We start from the raw sequence: 21373 nt of genomic DNA, 5'->3' as shown, positions 1-21373 counted from the left end.
TATTTTCTTTTGCTGAAGCAGAAACTGAATGTGGATTATAGATTTACAGCCACATGCTATGATTGTACAGTTCATCTCACCCGTATCAAGAAACAATGCACATCTGTATCAATCATCATGGTGCTATCTGATAGCACTCGACGAACTATACATATTTCTTTGTCATTTCTGGGTTTTTTGTATGTAACAATTTTTTTGCATATATTTGTGTATTTGTCACAGTATTTCAAGTGGTACATTATTTATTTTTTCTGTAATTTCTTAAATGAAGGCATATGGGCTCTGAACAGCATTCCTTTTTTGGCTTCAGTCACCACAACTTAGTTGATTTATTGGATTATGCAACCGTGTCATATAAAAGAGTTAGCAATGACGATCTCAGTCATTCATGCAGCACAGACGAGTGCAAACTCATTTTATTGACTGGATTTGGCCCAAGCGCCGGATACAACGGCTTTGACTTAATTTTGACTCTGCTCAAATGCAACAGTTAATATCACTGCTTTTACTCTTCTCTCTTTCTCTTTGCTCTTTGAATGTAGTTTGATATATGTATAGTGGATTACTATTGTACTGTTGAAATGTGTGCTCATTTGACAAGAAGTGCAATTTATACCTTGATTTGTATGTGTAGCATCGAATGCAGCTGGGATTTCACAACCTTGTGATATCTGTAGCTTCGTTTCTTCAGTCATGCTACGCTGAATACCACTATCTGTAAAAAGAATTTATTTACCATAAGACACAAGAAACAAACATTGCTTTTGTTCAAGTTTTATTGAGTTCTTGTTTTTTATTGTTGTCTCACATCCCTTTCACTTTATGTTATGTCCATTACTCACTATGTTATCTTTTATTTGGTGTTTTTGCAGTACTTGGTCACTCCTGGTGCTGTGTTTTTAGCATGTGCAGCTATTTTTTAATTGATTTTTTTAATGGATTATTTCTGTTTGACTATTGTGTGTTTACTTGTTATGGCTTCATGTTTTCTTTATTCTGCGGATAGCAGAAGTGCCAAACTATTGCAAGCATTTCAGTTTTTAGCATAGAAGGCTCAGTAATTATTATTCCACTCTTGTTTGTTTAGAAATGTCTCATTTCCTGAAGAATTAATCATCTTTACACCCATGAGCCACAACAAGGAAAATGCTAAACCTCCTACATTTTTGTGTGTCATTGTTGGATGATGACATATTCTCAGATAGGGTTACACTTTACTGGTGACAACAAGCAGCCTCCTTTCACAACTTGCTTTTAGTTCCATATCTTCTCCTGCATCCAGCCTTTCCGAAGAAAAAAAAAAGCATACATTTGTTGGAAATAATCAGAATAAAATGCAGACATGTTGCAGGAGCAAAAAAATTGTATAGAAAGAAGATAAATTCATTGTGTGACTTATTTCTCTTTTAAGTTAAAACATTTATTGATTGTGGTGTTTGTTTAGTTTCTGTTCTACATTTGAAACTGTATTTTTTTTTAATTGAGATTTCTTTTAAAACCCTTGTGTTCAAACACTTCATCATTTCACCAGAATGGCATTTCATATGACTGTACTGTTGGAGCCAAATAAATGCAGTCTTTCAAACAATCCATTTGTTTTGTGTAAATATTCATTGGATGATCATCGCCCCTGCATTAACTCTGCTACTACCTTACGTCTATGAAAAAATATGTACTATTTAAACACTATTTAAAGTTTGCAGTCCAGCATTGTTGCACATATGCATATATCATCATATAGAAGTCAAGTCATATTTAAATTATACAGCTCCAATTCCCAAGAGAGTTGTCTCGTTGCACTTAACATGTGGAGAAGGTCAAACGAACTTGTATCAATTGATAAAGACCTTCTAATTTACATCAGACTTTCACTTTCAGCATTTCAGCTCATATCTGCAAATGGCGGCACTGAGCTTTGCTGGTTATGTTTATGTGAATTGCTGAATGCATTAACAACTTGTGCTTGTGGAGAGCAAAGCCCATTGAAAAGAAACTAGTTAAACATGTTATCTGTGACAGAAGGTGATAGATTGCTTTGAACGTGCAACAAATACACATGCATAGTTTGATATTTATCCCACATGAAGGATTATTGAGTGACTGAACAGAGCTCAAGTGATAGCGTGATGATCACCAGGTGTGCCGCTGTCTCCAATTCTCACGAATTGGTTTGACATCAGTTAAGATGGAAATAGAAGAATTTGGGTGTAAGAATTTTTCCCCCTTATTATTATTATTATTATTGTTGTTAGTGAATAAGTGTACATTAAATATTTTCTTAAGAAAGTGGTTTTACCTTAAAACAGCCAGCACCCCTCATAGGAGTATTCTTGTTCCATTGATAGTGGTACTTTGGCCTTTAGTAAGCAAATTATATCAAAATTATAATTCATGTATAACCACATCTTTTCTGTTTTCCTACCAATCAATAGGACATTTTCAAATGAACACAACTACATTTTACAGAATGATGTATTATAAAATTCTCCATTATTAAGTCTCGGTAAAATGTGTCTTAAGTTGAATTGTCCCTTGCCTTTTTTGGGTTTTGTCAGTAACAGGCTAATGATGTCAGAACCCTCCACCCTGGTTGGTGTTACTTTGGATACGTAAATCTGTTTGGCTTTTTTTTCCCCAGATCACATCATGAAAGCTGCATCAATTTATGTGGCATAGTATCATTTGTAAATGACCGGTAAGGCTAAATCTCCATAGATTGTCCAAGCACTCATCATTTGGCTGAAGGTAAGAGGAAGTTTGCCAGCAGCCTTCAAGGGAAGTATAGGCAGCATATTTTTATGTAATATCAGAATTCAACTTTCATGGTAATTTGTGAACTGGAGTAAATATTTCTTGTGCAGACATTACATCATTTATCTATATTTAATTTCGGTGTTTTAAGAACTCACTAGAAAACCAATATATATTCACGTATGACATTTACAAAACATTGTCTTTACTGTTTTATCTTTTAAAGGTTCCTTCTGTGAAAGTGAACATCAAATATTATTGTCTTTGGTTTTTAACCTGCTTTTGAAATAGGAAAGACTGCAACTGGTAAGTAACATTTACAATGTGTATTTCACACTTTGAGAAATACAACAATAATAGTTGAAGCAAAGTATTCATTTCATTTACAAACTCTCAGGGCTTTACTTGGTACTTAATAATTGAAAAAAAAAAAACAGGAAACTATCTGTCTGGTTTTTTTTGTGTTGTTTTGTAAGTATGAAAGTACTGATGATGGTTGTAAAAAAAAACATTCGCCTGTCAGGCTGTCAGTGGTGCAATTCAAATAATTTGACTTGATCTTTATTGAAATGAACTCGTCAGTCTTGTCTGGGTGCAGTCGAGACAGGTGGCTGTTTTTTCAAAAGTCCTCTTGCATTTTTTTCCCCATGAACATGAGAGTTATTCAAGAATGGAACACACTACAGCTTTAGCTATTTCGACTTGTGTTGTTTAAGTGAGGCGTGAAAAGGTGAAATGTGCAGTCATCGCTGCTGCCACAAATATTTATCCGTACTCACACTTGACAAACGATGCTTTCAAATAAAGAAAGAAAAAAGGTTGTATTTCAGGTTGACCAATCCTGGAATCGTCAATGACACTTGCTTGGAATTCAGGATCTGATTTAAGGAAAACTTCCCTGAACTAGGCCTTTCACATTTTACTCCAAATGTCTGCTGACAAGCCCTTCCCTCCACTACTTTGATGACAAGAACACATAACCATTGATTCTGTGCTGACAGGTCAAAAAACAGTGTTAAACACATATTTTCTGCTGAATTTGTTCACTACACTTAAATTCAGATTCAGGCTGGGGTTCAGGATTGGTTAAAAATGTCATGATATATTAAATTTGGAATTGCATCAGCACGGAAGCACCAATAAAAACGATAGAATAGAAGAGAAAAGAATATGCCTCTATTCGACCCACGGTGGGGAAATTACATCAGTATAGAATATTTATCATATCGACTGCATGTAATATCTGAACTGTGGTAAACAACTGATATGCGAGGAAGGACGACTGTGAGATATTGCTTTTCTGACGGTGCCTAGGCTTCTTGACACCAGTTGTTTTCTTTAACTGTAGTTGGCGTTCCTGACGATGTTGTGCGTAAAGTGAGCGGAGGAGAGCCAGATTCCCCAGTCTGGTTTAAAAAAAAAAACAAAAAACACGCACACACATCTGCGGGAAAATGTGTGTGCGGTTTGGTCGACTGACAGAGGGATCTATAGAATGACACTTAAAATAGACACCGGGATTTATTTGTGTTTATATGCAAATGAGTTTTAGAGCGCAATTAAAATTATACTACCGTTTTCTTAGGACCGGCTGGGCGCTCGACGCCAAGTTTGTTTGTGTGTGTGTGTGTGTGTGTGTGTGTGTGTGTGTGTGTGTGTGTCTGTGGCCAAAGACTATAAAGCCCGGGCGTCTCTGCCTAGATCAGCGCAACGACTTTTGGATTCAGACGAAGAAGGACCATGTCTGCGGAGAAACTGGACAAAAACAAAACCATTGCATTAAGGAGTAGGCACATCGGGTGAGAACACTTGACATTTTTATCTGAAGAGGCTCAGTATTCACTGTCTTAGAAGTTTTTATGCTGTGTATATTTTGAGTTTATGTTTAGAGTTGTCCATGTTGTCCAGATGTCCCTTCAATGGAGTGGTCATGTTGTCTCTTTTTGAGTTTTGCTCTCTCTTGTCATCTGAGTAAAAACCCCTCTGATATAACATTGAAACTCATATATGATTGTATCAAACGTGTTTTATTGTGACTGTAGCTGACTTGCATTGAACCTTGGTTTTCGACCCTCTCCCCCGCAGGCCTTCCTGCGAGATCTTCTTCCATCGTGACCCTGTCAAGATTGTGCATGCCAAAGGCCAGTACATGTACGATGAGAAAGGACAGCGTTACCTAGACTGCATCAACAACGTGGCTCACGGTAACTAAATTCACAAAATAAAGAAACAAGTGCTTTGGTATAAAATTTCTACCAAGTTTGTATGCAATTGGGGTCCTCGGTTTATTCAAAAGAGTGGCTTCGAGCTTACCGCTGTCTGCAAAAGGGAGAGGACAAAACAACATCATAAGTTTAAGTTTAGTCTGTCAGTCACTGCAGGGAAAATATTGTCTTTGTAAGTGTATAATGGACCTAAATCTTGATGACAAAGCCACCATACTTACATGCATGTACTGCAGTACAGCAGTTGTAGTCACTCTTAAACTGCATTTCAATGGCACCTGCCTTAATTCCTTTTATATCAGTTATCATGTTTTTTTTTTTTTTTTTTTTTTTTTTTTTTTGAGACTGCAAATCTGCGGGAGATGATTTAAGCACTCGCAGTAAAAAGTGTTTTGGCCCAGCTCTAATCCATCCTTTCCTGGATTTCCCAGTGGGCCATTGTCATCCAGATGTGGTGAAGGCAGGAGCCGAACAGATGGAAGTGCTTAACACCAACTCGCGCTTCTTGCATGACAACATTGTTGTCTATGCCCAGAGACTGCAGGCCACGCTGCCTGACAAACTGTCTGTCTGTTATTTTGTCAACTCGGGGTATGTTTCTCATTTTTCAAATTCACGATTAATAGCATTGAGGGAACATTGGCTGAACTGATTTGTCCTTTTATCTGATTCAACATGAGTTTTCACTTCTTCTTTATTGAGAGAGTCCATCATTGAACCTGAATTATGTTCTCAGGTATTCGGCTCTTAAATTATAATAATAAAAATAGTCTGGTGCTAGTGAATAACATTTTTATATATTTAATGCAGTACTGTCAGTATAATGTCTTAAAAGTATTGAAAAACATAAAAAAGCAGAACTTTCGACAGTATTCGAAATGGAACTGTTGACATTGGATGAGCTGAGAGTAGATCCAATAGATGTATCACATCTTATACATATCAAATATTGATTAAGATAGTTTGTGTTTTAACAAGGAAACTTAGTGCATATGCCAATAATTATGTGTATAAAAAGATATTTCCTGACAAAAGCAGCTGCCTGATCTGGTAGCCAACACTGAATCTAAACTAAGTGAGCCTCTGGAACGAGAGGTGAAATGTCTTCAAGGGAACAAGTCCAAGTCCAATTGCCACAACAAGATTTCAATAACAATTAACCATGAGCTGGATGTCAACATGTAGACAAGTCAACATTGAAATGACGGTAATTGATAAAAACACACATTTTAACATGTAATACAAGAAACCTCGTCCAAGGACCAACCATCCAGCCCTCAGAGGGTTTCACTTAAGTTGTTCAAGGAAAACTTACATATTTGATCTGGATTATATAAATGTTTCATTAAATAATGCTGTACATTTTTTTAGCATTGAGCACAAACTGTATATCGGATCCAGTTCCTGGTTACTTATTCACTCTTTCTGAGAGAGTCTTTCCATGTAAACAGAAATTATGTAGTCACCAACATTGACACCACATGGCCAAACTGTGCTTTCTATACTTTTTTTTAACCTTGAAATAAATTCTATATTTAATCTGTGGAAATATCAGAAGTGGTTTTACAATGGGCATATTGCTGCTAACAACTTTGACCCCAAACCACTTGATTATGTGTGTCAAAGGGATGTTTTTGTTCACACTAATTTATATTGTTCATTTTAAAAATCTAAGAGAGAGCCATAGTATGAATAAATCATCTGTCCCAATTTAATCAAGCCAATGTCTCATCTCTCGCTCTGAAAATGGATATAAAACATCAAGCTGTGTCACGTGCTGTTGATACCCGCAGCTCCACCTGTGTGTTTTGTGGTGACTGAGTAACTCAGAGTAACCTTTGCTCCTCCGAACTTCAGATCTGAAGCCAATGACCTCGCCCTTCGCCTCGCATGGCAGTACACGGGCCACAGGGATATCATCACACTGGATAAGTAAGTGGGTAAAAACACGTCGCTATTTTTTATCACGAAAATATATGCGCTTTTAATCATGCAACATGGATCGGTTCACCTGTGTTGCAGCGCGTATCATGGCCATGTCTCATCGCTCATCGACATCAGCCCTTATAAGTTCCATCAGATGTCAGACGTTGGCCGAAATTCGTTTGTGCATGTGGTGAGTGCTTTCTCTGCCCCTTTCCACTGCCCTGAACGCCATTAAAACACCATGAGTCAACAGGTTCAACCGGGCTGTGGCAGGCCTTTATATGATATTTTACCCTTTTTTGTTTTCCACAATTCTTATGTGTTTTTTCCTTGAATGTTTTGCAGATGTTAAAGTAATAGTATTTCTGCTGTTCAGATATATTTTCTAATTTGCGGGTCATTTTTTACCTAGTTTTTAAATCCTTATTATGTCCGAGGCTCTATCATATCATTCTTTGAGTATTCCAGAAGAAGTGTTTTTATTGCAAGCTCCAACAATCATTGAAAATATTCATCTAAGAGTAAGTCAAGACTTCAAGGGTTTTTATTGTTCATTCTGGGAGAATGGAACAAAATTAATTTCAAGACGCTCCGATAGACAACCAGTAGCAGCGATACAAACATAATGCAATAGATGTGTGTGTTATGTGCACAGTAACCAGATAATAAATAAAAAATAATAAAGAAAATAAAAATAAGATGACATAAGAATGCAACAAAAAACTCTGAACAAAATGCAGGAGATACAGAATGAGCATGGTTGATGAAGGCGCTTTGTCAAGTCAAGTATATAAGGTAAAAGGGCAAAGTTTGGTGCAAAATTTGCATGAGGTAAAAAAGAAAAAAAAGGTAGTCTTGTACTGTTAAACAGTCTACAGAGCAGAACCGCTGTTAAGCTCTGTCTCACCGCTGTGGGGAAGTAGCTGCTCTACGGTCTGGTGGTCCTCCTTCGGATGCTGCGCAGCCTCCTCCCTGGAGGAAGGGGGATAAAAAGTGTGTGTTCAGGGAGGGTGGAATCTTGTTGTGACTGGCCCTCCTTCTGCATCTGGTGGTGAACATAAGAATAAGAATAAGAATAAGAACAACTTTATTTATCCTGAAGGAAATTGTTGTGCCAGAGTTTCAAGTAGAACATAACAATAATAAATAATAGTAGGAAATTGTATAAACAGTAAAAAAAAAGGGGGGGGGGGATAAAAAATACAAATAAAACTATAAAGTGTCAAAGTCAAGGCTATAAAGTGTTTTAAGGTTTTAAGAACATGTTCATAGTGGTGGGAAAGTTGCTCCCAACGATCCTCTTTGCATCTTTTACCACCCTGTGGAGACCCTTCTTCCCATCACACAGTGATGCAGGAGCAGAGGACACTCTCCATCACACATCTGTAAAAGGCAGTCAGGACTGAACCTCCAAGTCCAGTCTTCCTCAGTCTCTTGAGGACATAGAAGTGCTGGTGAGCCTTTCTGACTAGATGGGTTGTGTGGCTGCTCCAGGTGAGGTGATTTTTGAGGTGAACACCAAGGTACCTGTAGCTGGAGGCCACTTCTACGGCTGCTGTGCAGGGGAGGGGGTTAGTGACTCGATCATCTCCTTAGTTGTCCTCACATTAATGCAAAGGTTGTTTGCTCTGCACCAACACGCCAGGTGTTCTGTTCCACCTCCACTCGATATTCGGAGTGAGTCTACACACATTAACATAGGGCTCATGCAACATTGTGTGAGTTTGGATCACCAGAATCTCGTGTTACTCACTGGAGGCTATATTTTATTCATGATTGTTGGCAACTAATGAGAAACATGTTAAAGTGCTGGCAGTTAAGAAGTTAACCCTTCACTGTTTTGGGCATTTTTACATTGTTTCAGGATGCTCACTGAAATGCTGAAAGGGCATAATGAAAAATGTGAACCCAAGTAGTTATTTAGCACAGAGTATCATGAAAAAGTATCTTGAAAAAGTTATAAGACAATGACAAGGAAGAGGGCATATATTGTAATATTGTAGCAAATATGATAAGATATAGTATTTTTCACCTGAAAAGGCAACTAGTCATATTGTATGGTGCGCCTGAGACGTGATAAGTGAAAATAGCATACATATCCATCGTGTCAGTTATAAATAAATTAATTTTGATGTACTTTACTCTGTGGGGCAGCGTGCACGGCCTCCAGTGGCTGTGCTGTGACGACTGGCCGTCTCCATCCCGACACTCTCCTATCCCACAAATGCAAGTCTCGAGTACTGTTGTAATGTCTCATGTTGCTCATGTGTTGAGGCGTTTTTTCCAAATCCCACACAGAGTTCCCCTAAAGGGCCTAGTTTGGGAGTGGCATTTTCCCTCTACTTCCCCTTTTGTCTTCCCTTTTCATCTTTTCTCTCACACACAACATGGCGCCCTCCGTGGCAGACGTGTTTGCTCACTCAGTTGCATGCCGGCCAAATGCACTGAGGACAGCAAAGTAAGAATTTCATTGTGCGGGAGAAATAGGTTTCCACACAGTACATGTGAAAAAATGCTTTGAATCTTGAAACTTGTGCTTTGACAGGAAAATGCTAGCAGTGACAGCACACTATCACTTTAAAGGATTCTGTGAGTATAGTGTTTGGGCAAAAATTGAATTATTTTGTTTCCTGATTACCATCCTAAAAACTTGTTCTGCAGTCTCTTTGCACTGGCATTGTCAGATGTCGCAAACAATTTTTCCCTGAATACATCTGTACGGAAGGTGTCTTGGTTACCATTTGATCTTAGAAGATTTAATGGGAATCAGTGAAACGGTCTTTTTGTACTGTTCACTCTAACTATTTTTTGTCTCAGTTGCATAGGAGATGTGCAGAGCAATCCTAAACAAAGCAACAATAATTATGCATGTTGTTTGTGTTTCTGCTGTAAAAATCCCTGCCATGTCTTATTCCCTTCATAGGCCCCGAGCCCAGATGTATACCGAGGCAAATACAGAGCGGACCACCCGGATCCCGCAACCGCATATGCAAATGATGTAAAAGATATAATTGACAAAGCTCACAAGACAGGAGGCAAGGTAAAGTTTGTGTCCAAAACTTTGTGTATTAGGAAAATCAAGCACTTGGAGCTGAAATAATGAGCAGCAGATTGAGAATATGTCACGTCATCTGTAGCCAAGTCATAAACAAAACACTAACATCAGATGCGAAGCTAGGGATTTTCTCTGGTTCACACAACATCAAACACATAACAGATGATAATGATGATAAAGTCAATCAATTTCATGATGTCACCATGAAACCAAAATGCATCTGATTTTGAAATATTATTACCATCTAAAGAATTTTTGAAACATCTCTCAACATCTATCAGGGTTGTATTTGTGGATTTACATTTTCCAACATCATGGATTCATTTATTTTGACATTTAACCCAAGAACACTAACGTTAAAAGAAGTAACACCATCATTAGTTTTGGGTATATTTTACCTGATATAATATCCTAGATAAAATACAGTTTTCATCAATTTATAGATTGGCCGATGGTAGGAGGGAAACAAACCTAAAATTAATAACATCAATGAGCAACCTGAAGCTACCAAAGGACCCATAAAACTCAGACAATGGCAACACAATGAAAATCACATGACAAGAATTGTGTGGGTGAAAATCACCCGACGTTAGTGTTCTAGGGTCAAAATTTTATCTCTGAAATGATACATGATGATTCTGTTTTCCCTAGTTCTCAGAATTAGAAGTTTTAGACAAAACCTTAAACACCCCTGAGCTTTGTGTACAAGAGAATAAGAAAATATAGAAGGTGCTGAGCAGTACATGTCATTAGATTATGCAGATCTACATCATCACGGTGTTCACGGACTGCCCTCTGTCCCTGTTTATAAGTGTAGCTTCAGCTTGGAAATGATTGTTTTTCTCTTGTACAGATTGCCGCTTTTATTGCTGAGTCACTTCAGAGTTGTGGTGGGCAGGTCATTCCTCCCGTGGGTTACTTCCAGCAAGTGGCAAAGTACACACTCATTGTTTGCAAAACTCACTATCTTAATTAAGGCTCAGTCTAAGTGTGTTAAAGGGAATTACTTTGTTCAGCCAACCAAAACATACATCTGATATTTTGAAATTAACTTGATGCAAATTGGGAGAAATGTATAGAATATAACATCTCTAACTTAGAGAAACAAGCAAAAAACAAAACAAAAAAAAAAAAAATCAAAGCCTGAAGCACACCATTGAAACATTGTCATTTGATTCCTCCACAGACATGTCCATGAAGCAGGTGGCATTTTTATCGCCGATGAAGTCCAAGTTGGCTTCGGTCGTGTTGGCAACCACTTTTGGGCATTCCAGCTCCAGGGAGAAGACTTTGTGCCTGACATTGTGACCATGGGGAAGCCTATTGGTAACGGCCATCCCATGTCCTGTGTGGTCACGACTAGAGAGGTAGCAGACGCTTTCATGGCATCCGGGATGGAGTATTTTAATACGGTAAGATATTGATTGGGAAGGATCATGAAGGTGCTATCATGCCTGTTCCCCTGTTTCTGAAGCTTTAATACTTGTAACTTACAAAATTGAACTGCAAGAAGACACACATTAGATGACCCAAGTTCATCAGTTATGATGTTCATGTCCATATTTAAACACATCTATCTTCCATATTCCATTCTTTTCAAGCAACTGCTGTCATTGTACATCAGTAAGCATTTTTGCTTCTGATTTACTTCCCGTGAAAGGAAACAGTTCGGAAAATAGATGTACACATTATATAACTTAATAGATAGATTATTTTTCATCAAATTCACTGCAGTTAAATTCCTGAACAGTATTTGAATATGTTGGATCATTTTAACACTCTGATTATGTCAGTCCACTATCTCAGCTCATCATGCACTCTGACCGTCAGGTGTAACCTGAAGCTGACATTCTGACTATATGATATTCCCCCCTGTGTGTGTTTTTCCACGGCTCAGTTTGGCGGCAACCCTGTGTCATGTGCCATTGGTCTGGCTGTCCTGGATGTGATTGTGAAAGAGAATCTGCAGAGTCATGCACTTTGTGTGGGGGGACACCTGAGCAGTTTACTGGAAAAGCTGAAAGAGAACCACCCTCTGGTAGGAGATGTCAGGTAATACAATCTCACTCTCCCACTAACAGTAACTCTGTATCTTCACCATGACATATTACTTTTATCCAAGCTGCTCAAAGTAAAACATTTGAGCAACAGATCTTCTGCTCTGATCAGTGAAACATTATAGAAACTTGGTGACTTTCAATTGACCTCAAGAGTTGTCATTTCAGTTTTAGTGCTATTGCTAAAAGGCCAGGTTTTCTTCATATTGCACAGCAGTATAGATCAAGTACCGTCAAACAGGGGTATTTTATCAAGGATAGACTTTTTTAAATTCAACATTGTATTATTTTAAACATTCACATTACTTTTATTCCACACTAGATTCATTTAATAATTTTTTTACTCTGTCTTGAAATTATTTTCTAGATCCCAGAAGACATTGTGTTATACTGTGTACTTACAAAAACAACTGGCTTCTATGCATTGTGATACAAAAACTATATGGCCAAAAGTATTCATTCATCAATCCAAAGAATTTAAATTAGGTGTCCCAATCCCTTCCATGGCCACGGGTGTAAAAAATGAAGCATCTGGGCATGCAGACTGTTTTTATAAACATTTGCAAAAGAATGGGTCGCTCTCAGAAGCTCACTAAATTCTACCATGGACCTGTGATAGGATACCACCTATTATTAGGTTAATTTACCCAGTAACAATAAGGGGAGAGTATGAGCCATTATTTTGTTGTTTAATGGTGGTGACACATGCTGGCAGACTTGTGCACCCCTGTGGCACACCAGGGGTTAAATGGCCCAGGTGGCTCACCTGTCCCAATTACGCAAACCTTTATAGAGACAAAGAACTGTGATCAGATCAGAGATGGAAATGTTTGAAGATGCCAGAAAACAAATGGAGTTTCATTTACTATTTTGTTTGGAAGTGTTTTGATGAATATTTTACTTTAATGCTGACCATACCTAAGGAATAAAAGACTTTTCTTGGAATCTCAGAATCTACTGACACCCTGAGGTGTCTTGATGACATGACTTCTTAGGAGACACTACATAGTTTGAAAACGCAATCTGCTTTTGGAATTACGGACTTTGTATTTTGGAATTCTTGGAATTGCTTACCAAGTTTACTGCCGTCGGAAGAATTGGCTGCAAATTCTACACTTTTGGATATATTTCCTAATCAAGGGATTATGGACTGAATGAGGCATCTGCATCTTCACTAGTGGCGTGAGTAGAATGTTGAACTGTATGTGGGCCGCCGTGCTCACACAATTACTTGTGTGCTGCTGTGCTCAAACTTTAGTGGAATGAACTTTCCATGTATGTGTGTCTTTTACTTAAAGACTGAACTGATTATTCAAATGACTTTTGAGTGGAAAGATTTCAGTTGAAATGGAAAATGTCTGATTTTAGAACCGGAACTGCAGAATTAAGAAAAACTGTTTAAGTTAATATCTACCCATTGAAGGAAGCTTGGAGTTTTGGCCAGAAAGAAAAATGAAAGTCAAATAGAAGCGGGGCAGGATAAGGGTACTGTGCTAAAACAAATTAAGTTGTTTGAAGGATTTTTTTTTTTTTTTGCAAAACTTAAAGATTTACAAGACTCAGTTCAGAGTTTATTAAATGAGTTTGAGAAGGAGGCTGACGACATTGATTGGTACCAGCCCAAAGCAATATATCTTCGAAATTTTCTTGGTGTATAAATGGGTCAAAGGCAAAGATGATGAACAGGAGGAAGGTGAGGTTAAACCTATTGATGGTACATCACAATCTGAGCAAAATGTACGGAGGAGCCATTAAGCCACAAGTCCATGTAGCTCAAGTAGCAGTAGTGGAGTGTCAAGAGAATCCAGGTATTTAAAGGTTGAGGCAGTGTGTGCAGCTGTAAAAGCAAAACATAAGCACTGACAAACTGGATTTGGATCTGGAGGGGGCAAGACTAAAAGCACAGGGAGATGCCTTAGAATCTGAGCTGGCTACTGCACAAGTGAAAGTTTGCGTTTAAAGTTCGGCACAAAGAGCCTGCCTCATAGTTACGGACATGACACTCCCATTGAATATAGAATTCTTCCTGCAACTCAAAGGTCTGCAAAGCTTCCTAAGTCTGCTGGCTCTCGGGGTGAAACTAATGTACTCATTACTTATGTTAAGACAAACTTTTATTTGCACAAATGTTCTCCTGTTAAAGACCTCAATTTAGAATCCAGTGGTTTGCCTGTGGAGAGCAGTCTTGGCATCCAGTGATATGTGGAAAAAGACCAACTTTTCCTGTGTGCCTCAAAGACCAGCCATGTACTAGTAGAAAAATACTGTCAGTTATCGCCTCTATGATCCTTTTGGCTTTATCTGCTCATTTGTTCTTATGGCTAAAAACATCCTGCAGGATCTATGCAGACAGAATCATGCCTGGGACAATGTGCTACCAGTGGACTATGTCTAGATGTGCCTGGAATGGCTGACAGGACTAAGTCACATTTGAGAGCTCACAGTCAATAAGTGTATAAAGCCCGAGAACTTTGGTCTGGTAGCATCTGCCCAATTACATTACTTCAGTGACTCTTCAAAAAGTGGGTATGTTTGTCTCGTAACTTCGTCTTAAGAATGCAAAGGATGATGTGCATATCTCCTTTTGTGATGGGGATCTCATGTGGTGCACGCCTGAAGCAAACGACCATGCCAAGATTGAAACTTGGAGCAGCAGCAGTGCTTGCAGTGTATATGGATAAGCTCCTCGAAACAGAATCGCAGCTTGTGCTTGAAAGTTCTGTATTCTGGTCTGACAGTACATCAGTGCTGAATTACATTTAAAAACAAATGTTTCAAGACATTTGTAGCCATTAGGGTAAGCACGAAAAGAGAAAGGACAAAGGTACAACAATGGTGACACATCGATACTCAACCCAGCAGACTGCATCGCCTGGGTTAAAGGTGAGCGCACTTCTTCACTCCGCCACTGGGTTTGACGGTCCAGACTTTCTTAGACTTAAGGAATATGAATGGCCCACTTCTGACTTCGTCTCAATGCAATGTGGTAACGATATTGAAGTGAAGAAGGATGTTGTCATCATGGCAGCAATAACTAAAGAACAGAATACTACTCGTTTCTTCATACTGTATCAGTCAAAATAAAGTAAGCTTCTCAGAGCCGTTGCAAGGATGTTGAACCTAAAAAACATGTTCTTTTTCTAAAGTCAGAAAAGAAATTGTGCTGAATGTGGTAATTAAAGATTCGGATGAAAATAAACCATGTCAAATGACAGGGGAAAAAATGCAAAGTACGGAATGCATTAATGTACAGCCCATCTCTTTGGATGACCTGAAATCAGCAGAACATGCGATTATATGATTTCCCCAAATTGAAAGCCACTCTGAAGAAATAAAAACCTTGCAAAAGGGTGCCATTCGCTTCTTTCATAGGAGCACAATTCATAAACTGGATCCTTTGCTACAGGATGGATTTCTTCTTGCTTGTGGGGGATTAAGCATAATGGCTATGCCAGAGCCCCAAAAACACTTTGATTCTTCCTAAACATCATGTGTCCAAGCTTGTGGTAAAGCACATTAATGACCAGCTCGGCCACTGTGGACAAAGCCATATGTTGTCCAAACTGTGGCAGCGCTATTGGATTCCAGCAGCAAGTGCTCTTGCAAGAAAGATAGTGTGTGTCCGATGGAAATGACAACATTCTAACTTTGGGGCGCAAAAGATTGCAGATCTCCCTAAAGAGACTAACTCCAGACTTGCCACCATTCATGCTTGTTGGAGAAGATTACTTTGGCCCAATCATATTGTAGAGGGGTTGTCAAAAGATATGTCATTTTTACATGTCTGACTATGAGAGCAGTACATTTAGAAATTGCTTATTCTCTGCATTCAAATTTATGCATTAATGCAATTTGCAGATTAATCAGACAGCATCAAGTAAACCAAATAAGATCTGACAATGGCACAAATTTAACATCAGCTGATAAGAGCTAAAGAATTCCATTAATGAATGGAACAAAAAGCAGCAAACTGCAAGTTGTCCTGCAACAGAAGGAATGAAATGGACTCACAACTCACCAGATGCTCCATAGTTTGGAGGAATATGAAAGAGGATTATATAGCAGGTCAAAGAAGCTCATGTCCACAACCAAAGAACAGACCTTGGATGATGAATCCTTGCACACGGTCATCTGTGAGTTAGAATCCATTCTCAATAGCCGCCCGGTTTCATCTGATCTTGACCCTCTCTCACCAAACCAACTTTTGTTGCTTAAAGGCCAGCCTATATTACCCCCAGGTTTGTTTCAGAAATCTGATCATTGCATGAGGAAAAGATGGAAGCAAGTACAATACTGAGCTGATTTATTTTGGAGATGGTTGGTCAGAAAATATCTTCCCAGTTTGCAAGAATGACAGGAATGGTTTAACAAGAGAAATTGTGTGTGTGGAGACATTGTTTTTAGTTGCAGATCCGACTGCACCAAGGGGATCTTGGATGTTAGGAAAGGAGATGATGCTCACAAAAATTCAAAGCGAATAGTTCATAGTGTAACTTTAAAAAGAAGGACAAGTGTTGTTGACCTTCCAATAATGAAACTGTTTATTACTGGAAAATGACATGTAAATGAATGTTTATGCGATTTTGAATACATATACATGTATACTGATCTTGTTGCACTCGCATGGACAATACACCAAACGAGGAGCTGTCGTCTGCAGCGTACACACATGCACAAAAGGACTCCCGTATGAGCAGTGTCTCTGTTGGTGCAATGACTTTCAAAGAACTTTATGGACTTTGACTTAAAGTGGAATTAATGTTAAGAAAAGGGGGAAACTTTTATTGAATCACTGAATGTACTGCTTAGATGTTTATCTTTCTAATTTATGAATCATGAGAGAAATGGTATGGCTCCATATTATTAGGTTATTTTACCCAGTAACAATAAGGAGCCTTATTTTGTTTTTCATGGTGGTGACACCTGCTGGCAGACTTGTGCACCTTCTGTGGCACACAAGGGGTTAAATGGCCCAGGGGGCACAAACAGCCCACTATTAAGTATATAGATTTGATGATTACTAAATCACTGACAGATAGCACTCACATCCTGCAGGGGTTGCGGCCTGTTTGTGGGGGTGGAACTTGTACGGGACAGAGTTAAGCTCACTCCTGCTACTGAGGAGGCCAAGGAACTAATCTATCGGTAAGTCTTATAATGAGTACTTTATTATTCAGGACCTGATTATTTCTTCTCATTTTGTCTTTTCCCTTCAATGGTCGCCACGGCAAATCAACCATCTCCATAGAACCCTACTGTCTCTATTTCTCTTCAACAATTTCCTTCGGGATAAATAAAGTTGTTCTCATCTCTCTCACCAACTACCTTCATATCCTCTCACTACATCCATAAATATTCTCTTTGGTCTTCCTCTACACCTCCTGCCTTGCAGCTCCAATTCCAGCATCCATCAACCAATATATTTACTATCCCTCCTCTGTACGCTACCAACCATTTCAGTCTGGCTTTTCTGACCTTCTCTCCAAAACCTCTAACATGTGCTTTTCCTCAGTCATTCCTGATCTTATCCATCCTCGTCACTCCCAGAGAGAACCTCAGCATCTCATCCAACTTCTTGATCTCAACTCCCTGCAGCCTCACCATTCTATCAGAGTCCTCTCATTCTCACACTCACTCTGTCTTGTTGTGACGAACCCTCATTCCTCTCCTTTCCAGAGCATACCTCCACCTGTTCCCTGCTCTCACAACAGATATCATTGTGATCTGTAAACATCATAGTCTATTAAGATTCCGGTCTAACCTCATCTGACTGCCCATCCCAGCTGCAAACAAGAAGGGCCACAGAGATAATCCCTCTACCTTGAACTTCTGTTACACTTACAGCACACCTCACCACTGTCTCACAGCTAGCATACATGTCCTTCACCAGTCTCGCATACTCCTCTGGTACTTTTATGAGAAAGTCTTTGGTATTCGATTTAAGTTTAGAGTTCCTCTCTTGCCACCCTGTCAGATGCTTTTTGTAGATCTACAAAAACACAATGCAGCTCCCTCTGTATTTCTCTACCAACATTCTCGAAGAGAATACTGCATCTGTCCTACTCTGGGCACCATCACACTTCTCCATTCCTCAGGCATGATCTCACTCGAAGATCCTGTTGCATAATGTAGCCAGAAACTCTACCACTGCCTCTCCTAGACACTACCATACCTTCACAGGTATATTATAGGGACCAACTGCCTTTCCACTCTTCAATGCCTTCATCCCTTCACTTTTACTAATCTCTTGTTCTTTGTGGATCATCAGTTCTCCACTCTTCTACCCTTCCCTCTCTTTCATTGTACCATTCATCAGCTCTTCAATGTACTCTTTCCATCTTCCTATCATTCTTGAAGCATCTGTTAATGCATTTCCCTCTCTATCCTTAATCAGTCAGCTACTCTATTTTCCTGTCTTTTCTGGAAAAAGTGTTCACTACAGCCATTTCCATCTTTTAGGCAAAGTCTACCACCATCTCCCCCCTCTGTTTTTCTATCCTTGATACCAAATCTGCCCATCATCTCTCTATTGCTTGCACCAACATGTCCACTGAAGTCTGCAACTATTAAGGCTCTCATTGCTGGGTATATTCTGCATCACTTCATCTAACTCATTCCAGAACTTCTAACTCAGATCCCACCAGCGGGGCATGGCTACTTACAACATTGAGCATCACACCTTAAATTTCCAGTTTTAGACTCAAGTCTATCTGACATTCTTTTCACCTCCAGAACATTCCTAACAAATGCCTCCTTCAAGAGAACTCTTACTCCATTTCACTTCCCATCAGTACCATGATAGTACAACTTAAACCTGCTTCTTGCCTTACTACCTTACCACACGGTCTCCTGGACACAAAGTATATCCACCTTTTCTTCTCTGCATCATGTCAACCAACTCTCTACCTTTTCCTGTCATCGTCCTAATATTCAAAGTCCCCAATCTGTCACAGACCCTTGCCTTTCTCCTCTTCTAAAGGAAACGTTTCATCTTTGTAATTGCCAACAAAGGTTTCCGCACCAAATAAGTTCTGTTTTTTCTGATGTAACAAATACTTGTCATGCAATAAAAAATCAAATTAACTCAAAATCATACAATTTTTTTCTGAATTTTTGATTTTGATTCCATCACAGTTGAGTAGTACCCATGATAAAAATTACAGACTTCTACATGCTTTGAAAGTGGGAAAAGCTGAAAAATCAGCAGTGCATCAAATACTAGTTCTCCCCACTGGTTTTTATGTATCATTTTAACATAACAGCGTAATACTCAACCTCATTTCTTATACACATATCAGACTAAACTTGTAAAACAGTAAGAACTCCTGTGCAGCAGGCTGAAGTTTATCCCACTGATAAAGCAGAAATGTTCTCAGACAGCACAGAAGTCCACACACACTAACAACGAATTCATAAAATTCCATCAGTGACCAATTGCTCTTTTGAGCAAACTATTGCAAGGAAAAGATAGATGTTATTAACACAATTAAGGGGTGGTTCTGTTTTGGGCCTCCGCTGGGGGTCTACAGCTATAACCAGACAAAACCCATAATTAAGGACATTAATTACAACTGTTTACCAACATTAGCTTGCCTGAATGTGTACTGTGAAACATGACCGACATCTTCTTCAAGAAAAGTACTAGTGTAGTTAATCCGTAAATGATGGTGACTCATTCTATGTGTGTTACAGTTCTTTGATTCCCTGCAAACTTGAACGTAACAAATGTTCCTGTTCATTCAGAATACCAGCCTTGGACAAAAGGACTCCTCTTGCAAACATCCACTCCATATCACTGTGACCAAGCTCAGAGCTTTTTATATTTTGTTCTAGGTTAAAGAGGCAACATGTCCTCCTCAGTGCTGATGGACCTCATCGTAATGTGCTCAAATTTAAGCCTCCCATGTGCTTCACTGCCGAAGACGCCGACTTTGCGGTGGAGAAAATCGACCAGATTCTCACAGGTAACATTAGCAGGAAGGCGGCGCTCCAGCTCCCCATTTTCCTTGTCCATTCACTATTTAAAAGCACTGACTGAAATTACACTCCTGTCCTCTTTGGCGTATTTCTCCAGAGCTTGAAGAGGCAAATGGGTTGAAGCCACCCAGCAAAGTAAACTCTAAGAGTCAAAGCAATCAAAGGAAGGTCAGTGAGACTTTGCTGCTTATCCAAAACCAGACTGACAGAATTTGTCTCTATTAGACTAAAGATATATTTTACATTTTCAACCACCATGTCATGTGTGCAGAGTTTTATCTAAACTTTCATGATTTTGATCCCAAGCTCCCCCCTGAAGAAGACATTCAGGAGTACAATGGAAATATGTAAAGCAGAGATCAAGTTCAAACCACATGCCTCAAGACATAATGTCCTCAAGCCAGCATGTCCTCAAGTAAATGCACTGACGTGACTCACCATTTTTTTTTTTTTAACATTATGTATGAAAACTAGCAAAAGGATTGAATGTTAAGACATGGTTGGGATACAAAGTCTAATGCCTCTTCTATAAACCAAATGATTTTTAATAATATGAATGCAATAAGCTGTAGGAGTTTGCTCCGGTATAATTTCTAGTTGTCAGAAAAATTATTTTCAGAATGATACATCAAAACGTGCAATGTGACATTGTCTCGGATAATGTTTATAATACTTGATGGACTCGCAAGAGGATTTTTTTTCCAGAAAGTTTATTTAAGTCCGCTTCCTCCATGACTGACCAAACTGTGTTTGACAGGCCTGCAATTATTTACAAATGTTCCCATGTTTCTCATTAAGCCTCACATGTTCAAGCACTCAGCAAAAGACTTGAAAAATTGGGGGGGGGATTGGGAATGTACATAAGGATCACTATGTCTCAGGGGAGAGAAGTGGCCAAACTCCTGGGCTCTGCTTCATTGTGTAGATCAGCACATGCTCTCTAGCAGATGAAATGATTTTTTTTTTTTTTTTTTTAATGCCTTCTTTCTAGCACATGTGCGTCAAACAATATGGAATAAAAACTCATAGCCAAACTCAAAATGCTTGGAGCATTGATAAGAGAATGAGAGTGGAAAAAGGTTGACCAAACATTCTTTAATTTTTTTGAAAAGAGCCTCAGATACTTTGTATGATCACATAATAAAACTGCAATGCAAATAAAATTGTCAAGTTTATCTTTCAAGCGTACCTGTCAAGTCAGATTTCATAATTGAGAAATAAGAATCAGTTGTGGTGGTTAAATCCTTCAGGTTCTCATGCCTTGCTATTTGTGATGTGATTTTGCTGTTTAAAGTGATATCTCTATGTTTGAGTTTTCAGACATTCTGGAATATTTTCCAAAAGGCTTGGAGATTATATTTTCAAATAATTGCTTATTTGGA

General features: G+C 38.8%; 1 protein-coding gene across 1 annotated transcript; it reads left to right on the top strand.

The window, feature by feature from the left end:
• Positions 1 to 4464: 4464 nt before the first annotated feature.
• etnppl (ethanolamine-phosphate phospho-lyase) lies at positions 4465 to 21154 on the top strand. Its single transcript, XM_086166535.1, has 13 exons — positions 4465 to 4550; positions 4837 to 4955; positions 5408 to 5567; positions 6834 to 6908; positions 6999 to 7092; positions 9826 to 9942; positions 10811 to 10893; positions 11144 to 11369; positions 11855 to 12009; positions 17070 to 17159; positions 19848 to 19978; positions 20089 to 20159; positions 20298 to 21154. The coding sequence occupies exons 1-13, from the start codon at positions 4492 to 4494 to the stop codon at positions 20340 to 20342; spliced, it is 1425 nt and encodes a 474-aa protein (XP_086022661.1). The 5' UTR covers positions 4465 to 4491; the 3' UTR covers positions 20343 to 21154.
• The last annotated feature ends 219 nt before the right edge of the window (positions 21155 to 21373 follow it).

The sequence above is a fragment of the Fistularia commersonii genome, chromosome 19 (genome assembly GCF_037954325.1).
Source record: "Fistularia commersonii isolate RoL2024-O1a breed Wild chromosome 19, RoL_Fcom_v1.0, whole genome shotgun sequence".
Classification (NCBI taxonomy): Eukaryota; Metazoa; Chordata; class Actinopteri; order Syngnathiformes; family Fistulariidae; genus Fistularia; species Fistularia commersonii.
This window is presented reverse-complemented; position numbering and strand designations above follow the sequence as displayed.

What these genes read in the sequence shown, in the direction of transcription:
- etnppl (XM_086166535.1), top strand. Translation starts at nt 4,492, where the DNA reads ATGTCTGCGGAGAAACTGGACAAAAACAAAACCATTGCATTAAGGAGT. An exon ending in GAAATTCGTTTGTGCATGTG is followed by an intron (nt 7,093 to 9,825) that starts GTGAGTGCTTTC and finishes TTCCCTTCATAG; the next exon opens with GCCCCGAGCCCAGATGTATA. An exon ending in AATCGACCAGATTCTCACAG is followed by an intron (nt 19,979 to 20,088) that starts GTAACATTAGCA and finishes GTATTTCTCCAG; the next exon opens with AGCTTGAAGAGGCAAATGGG.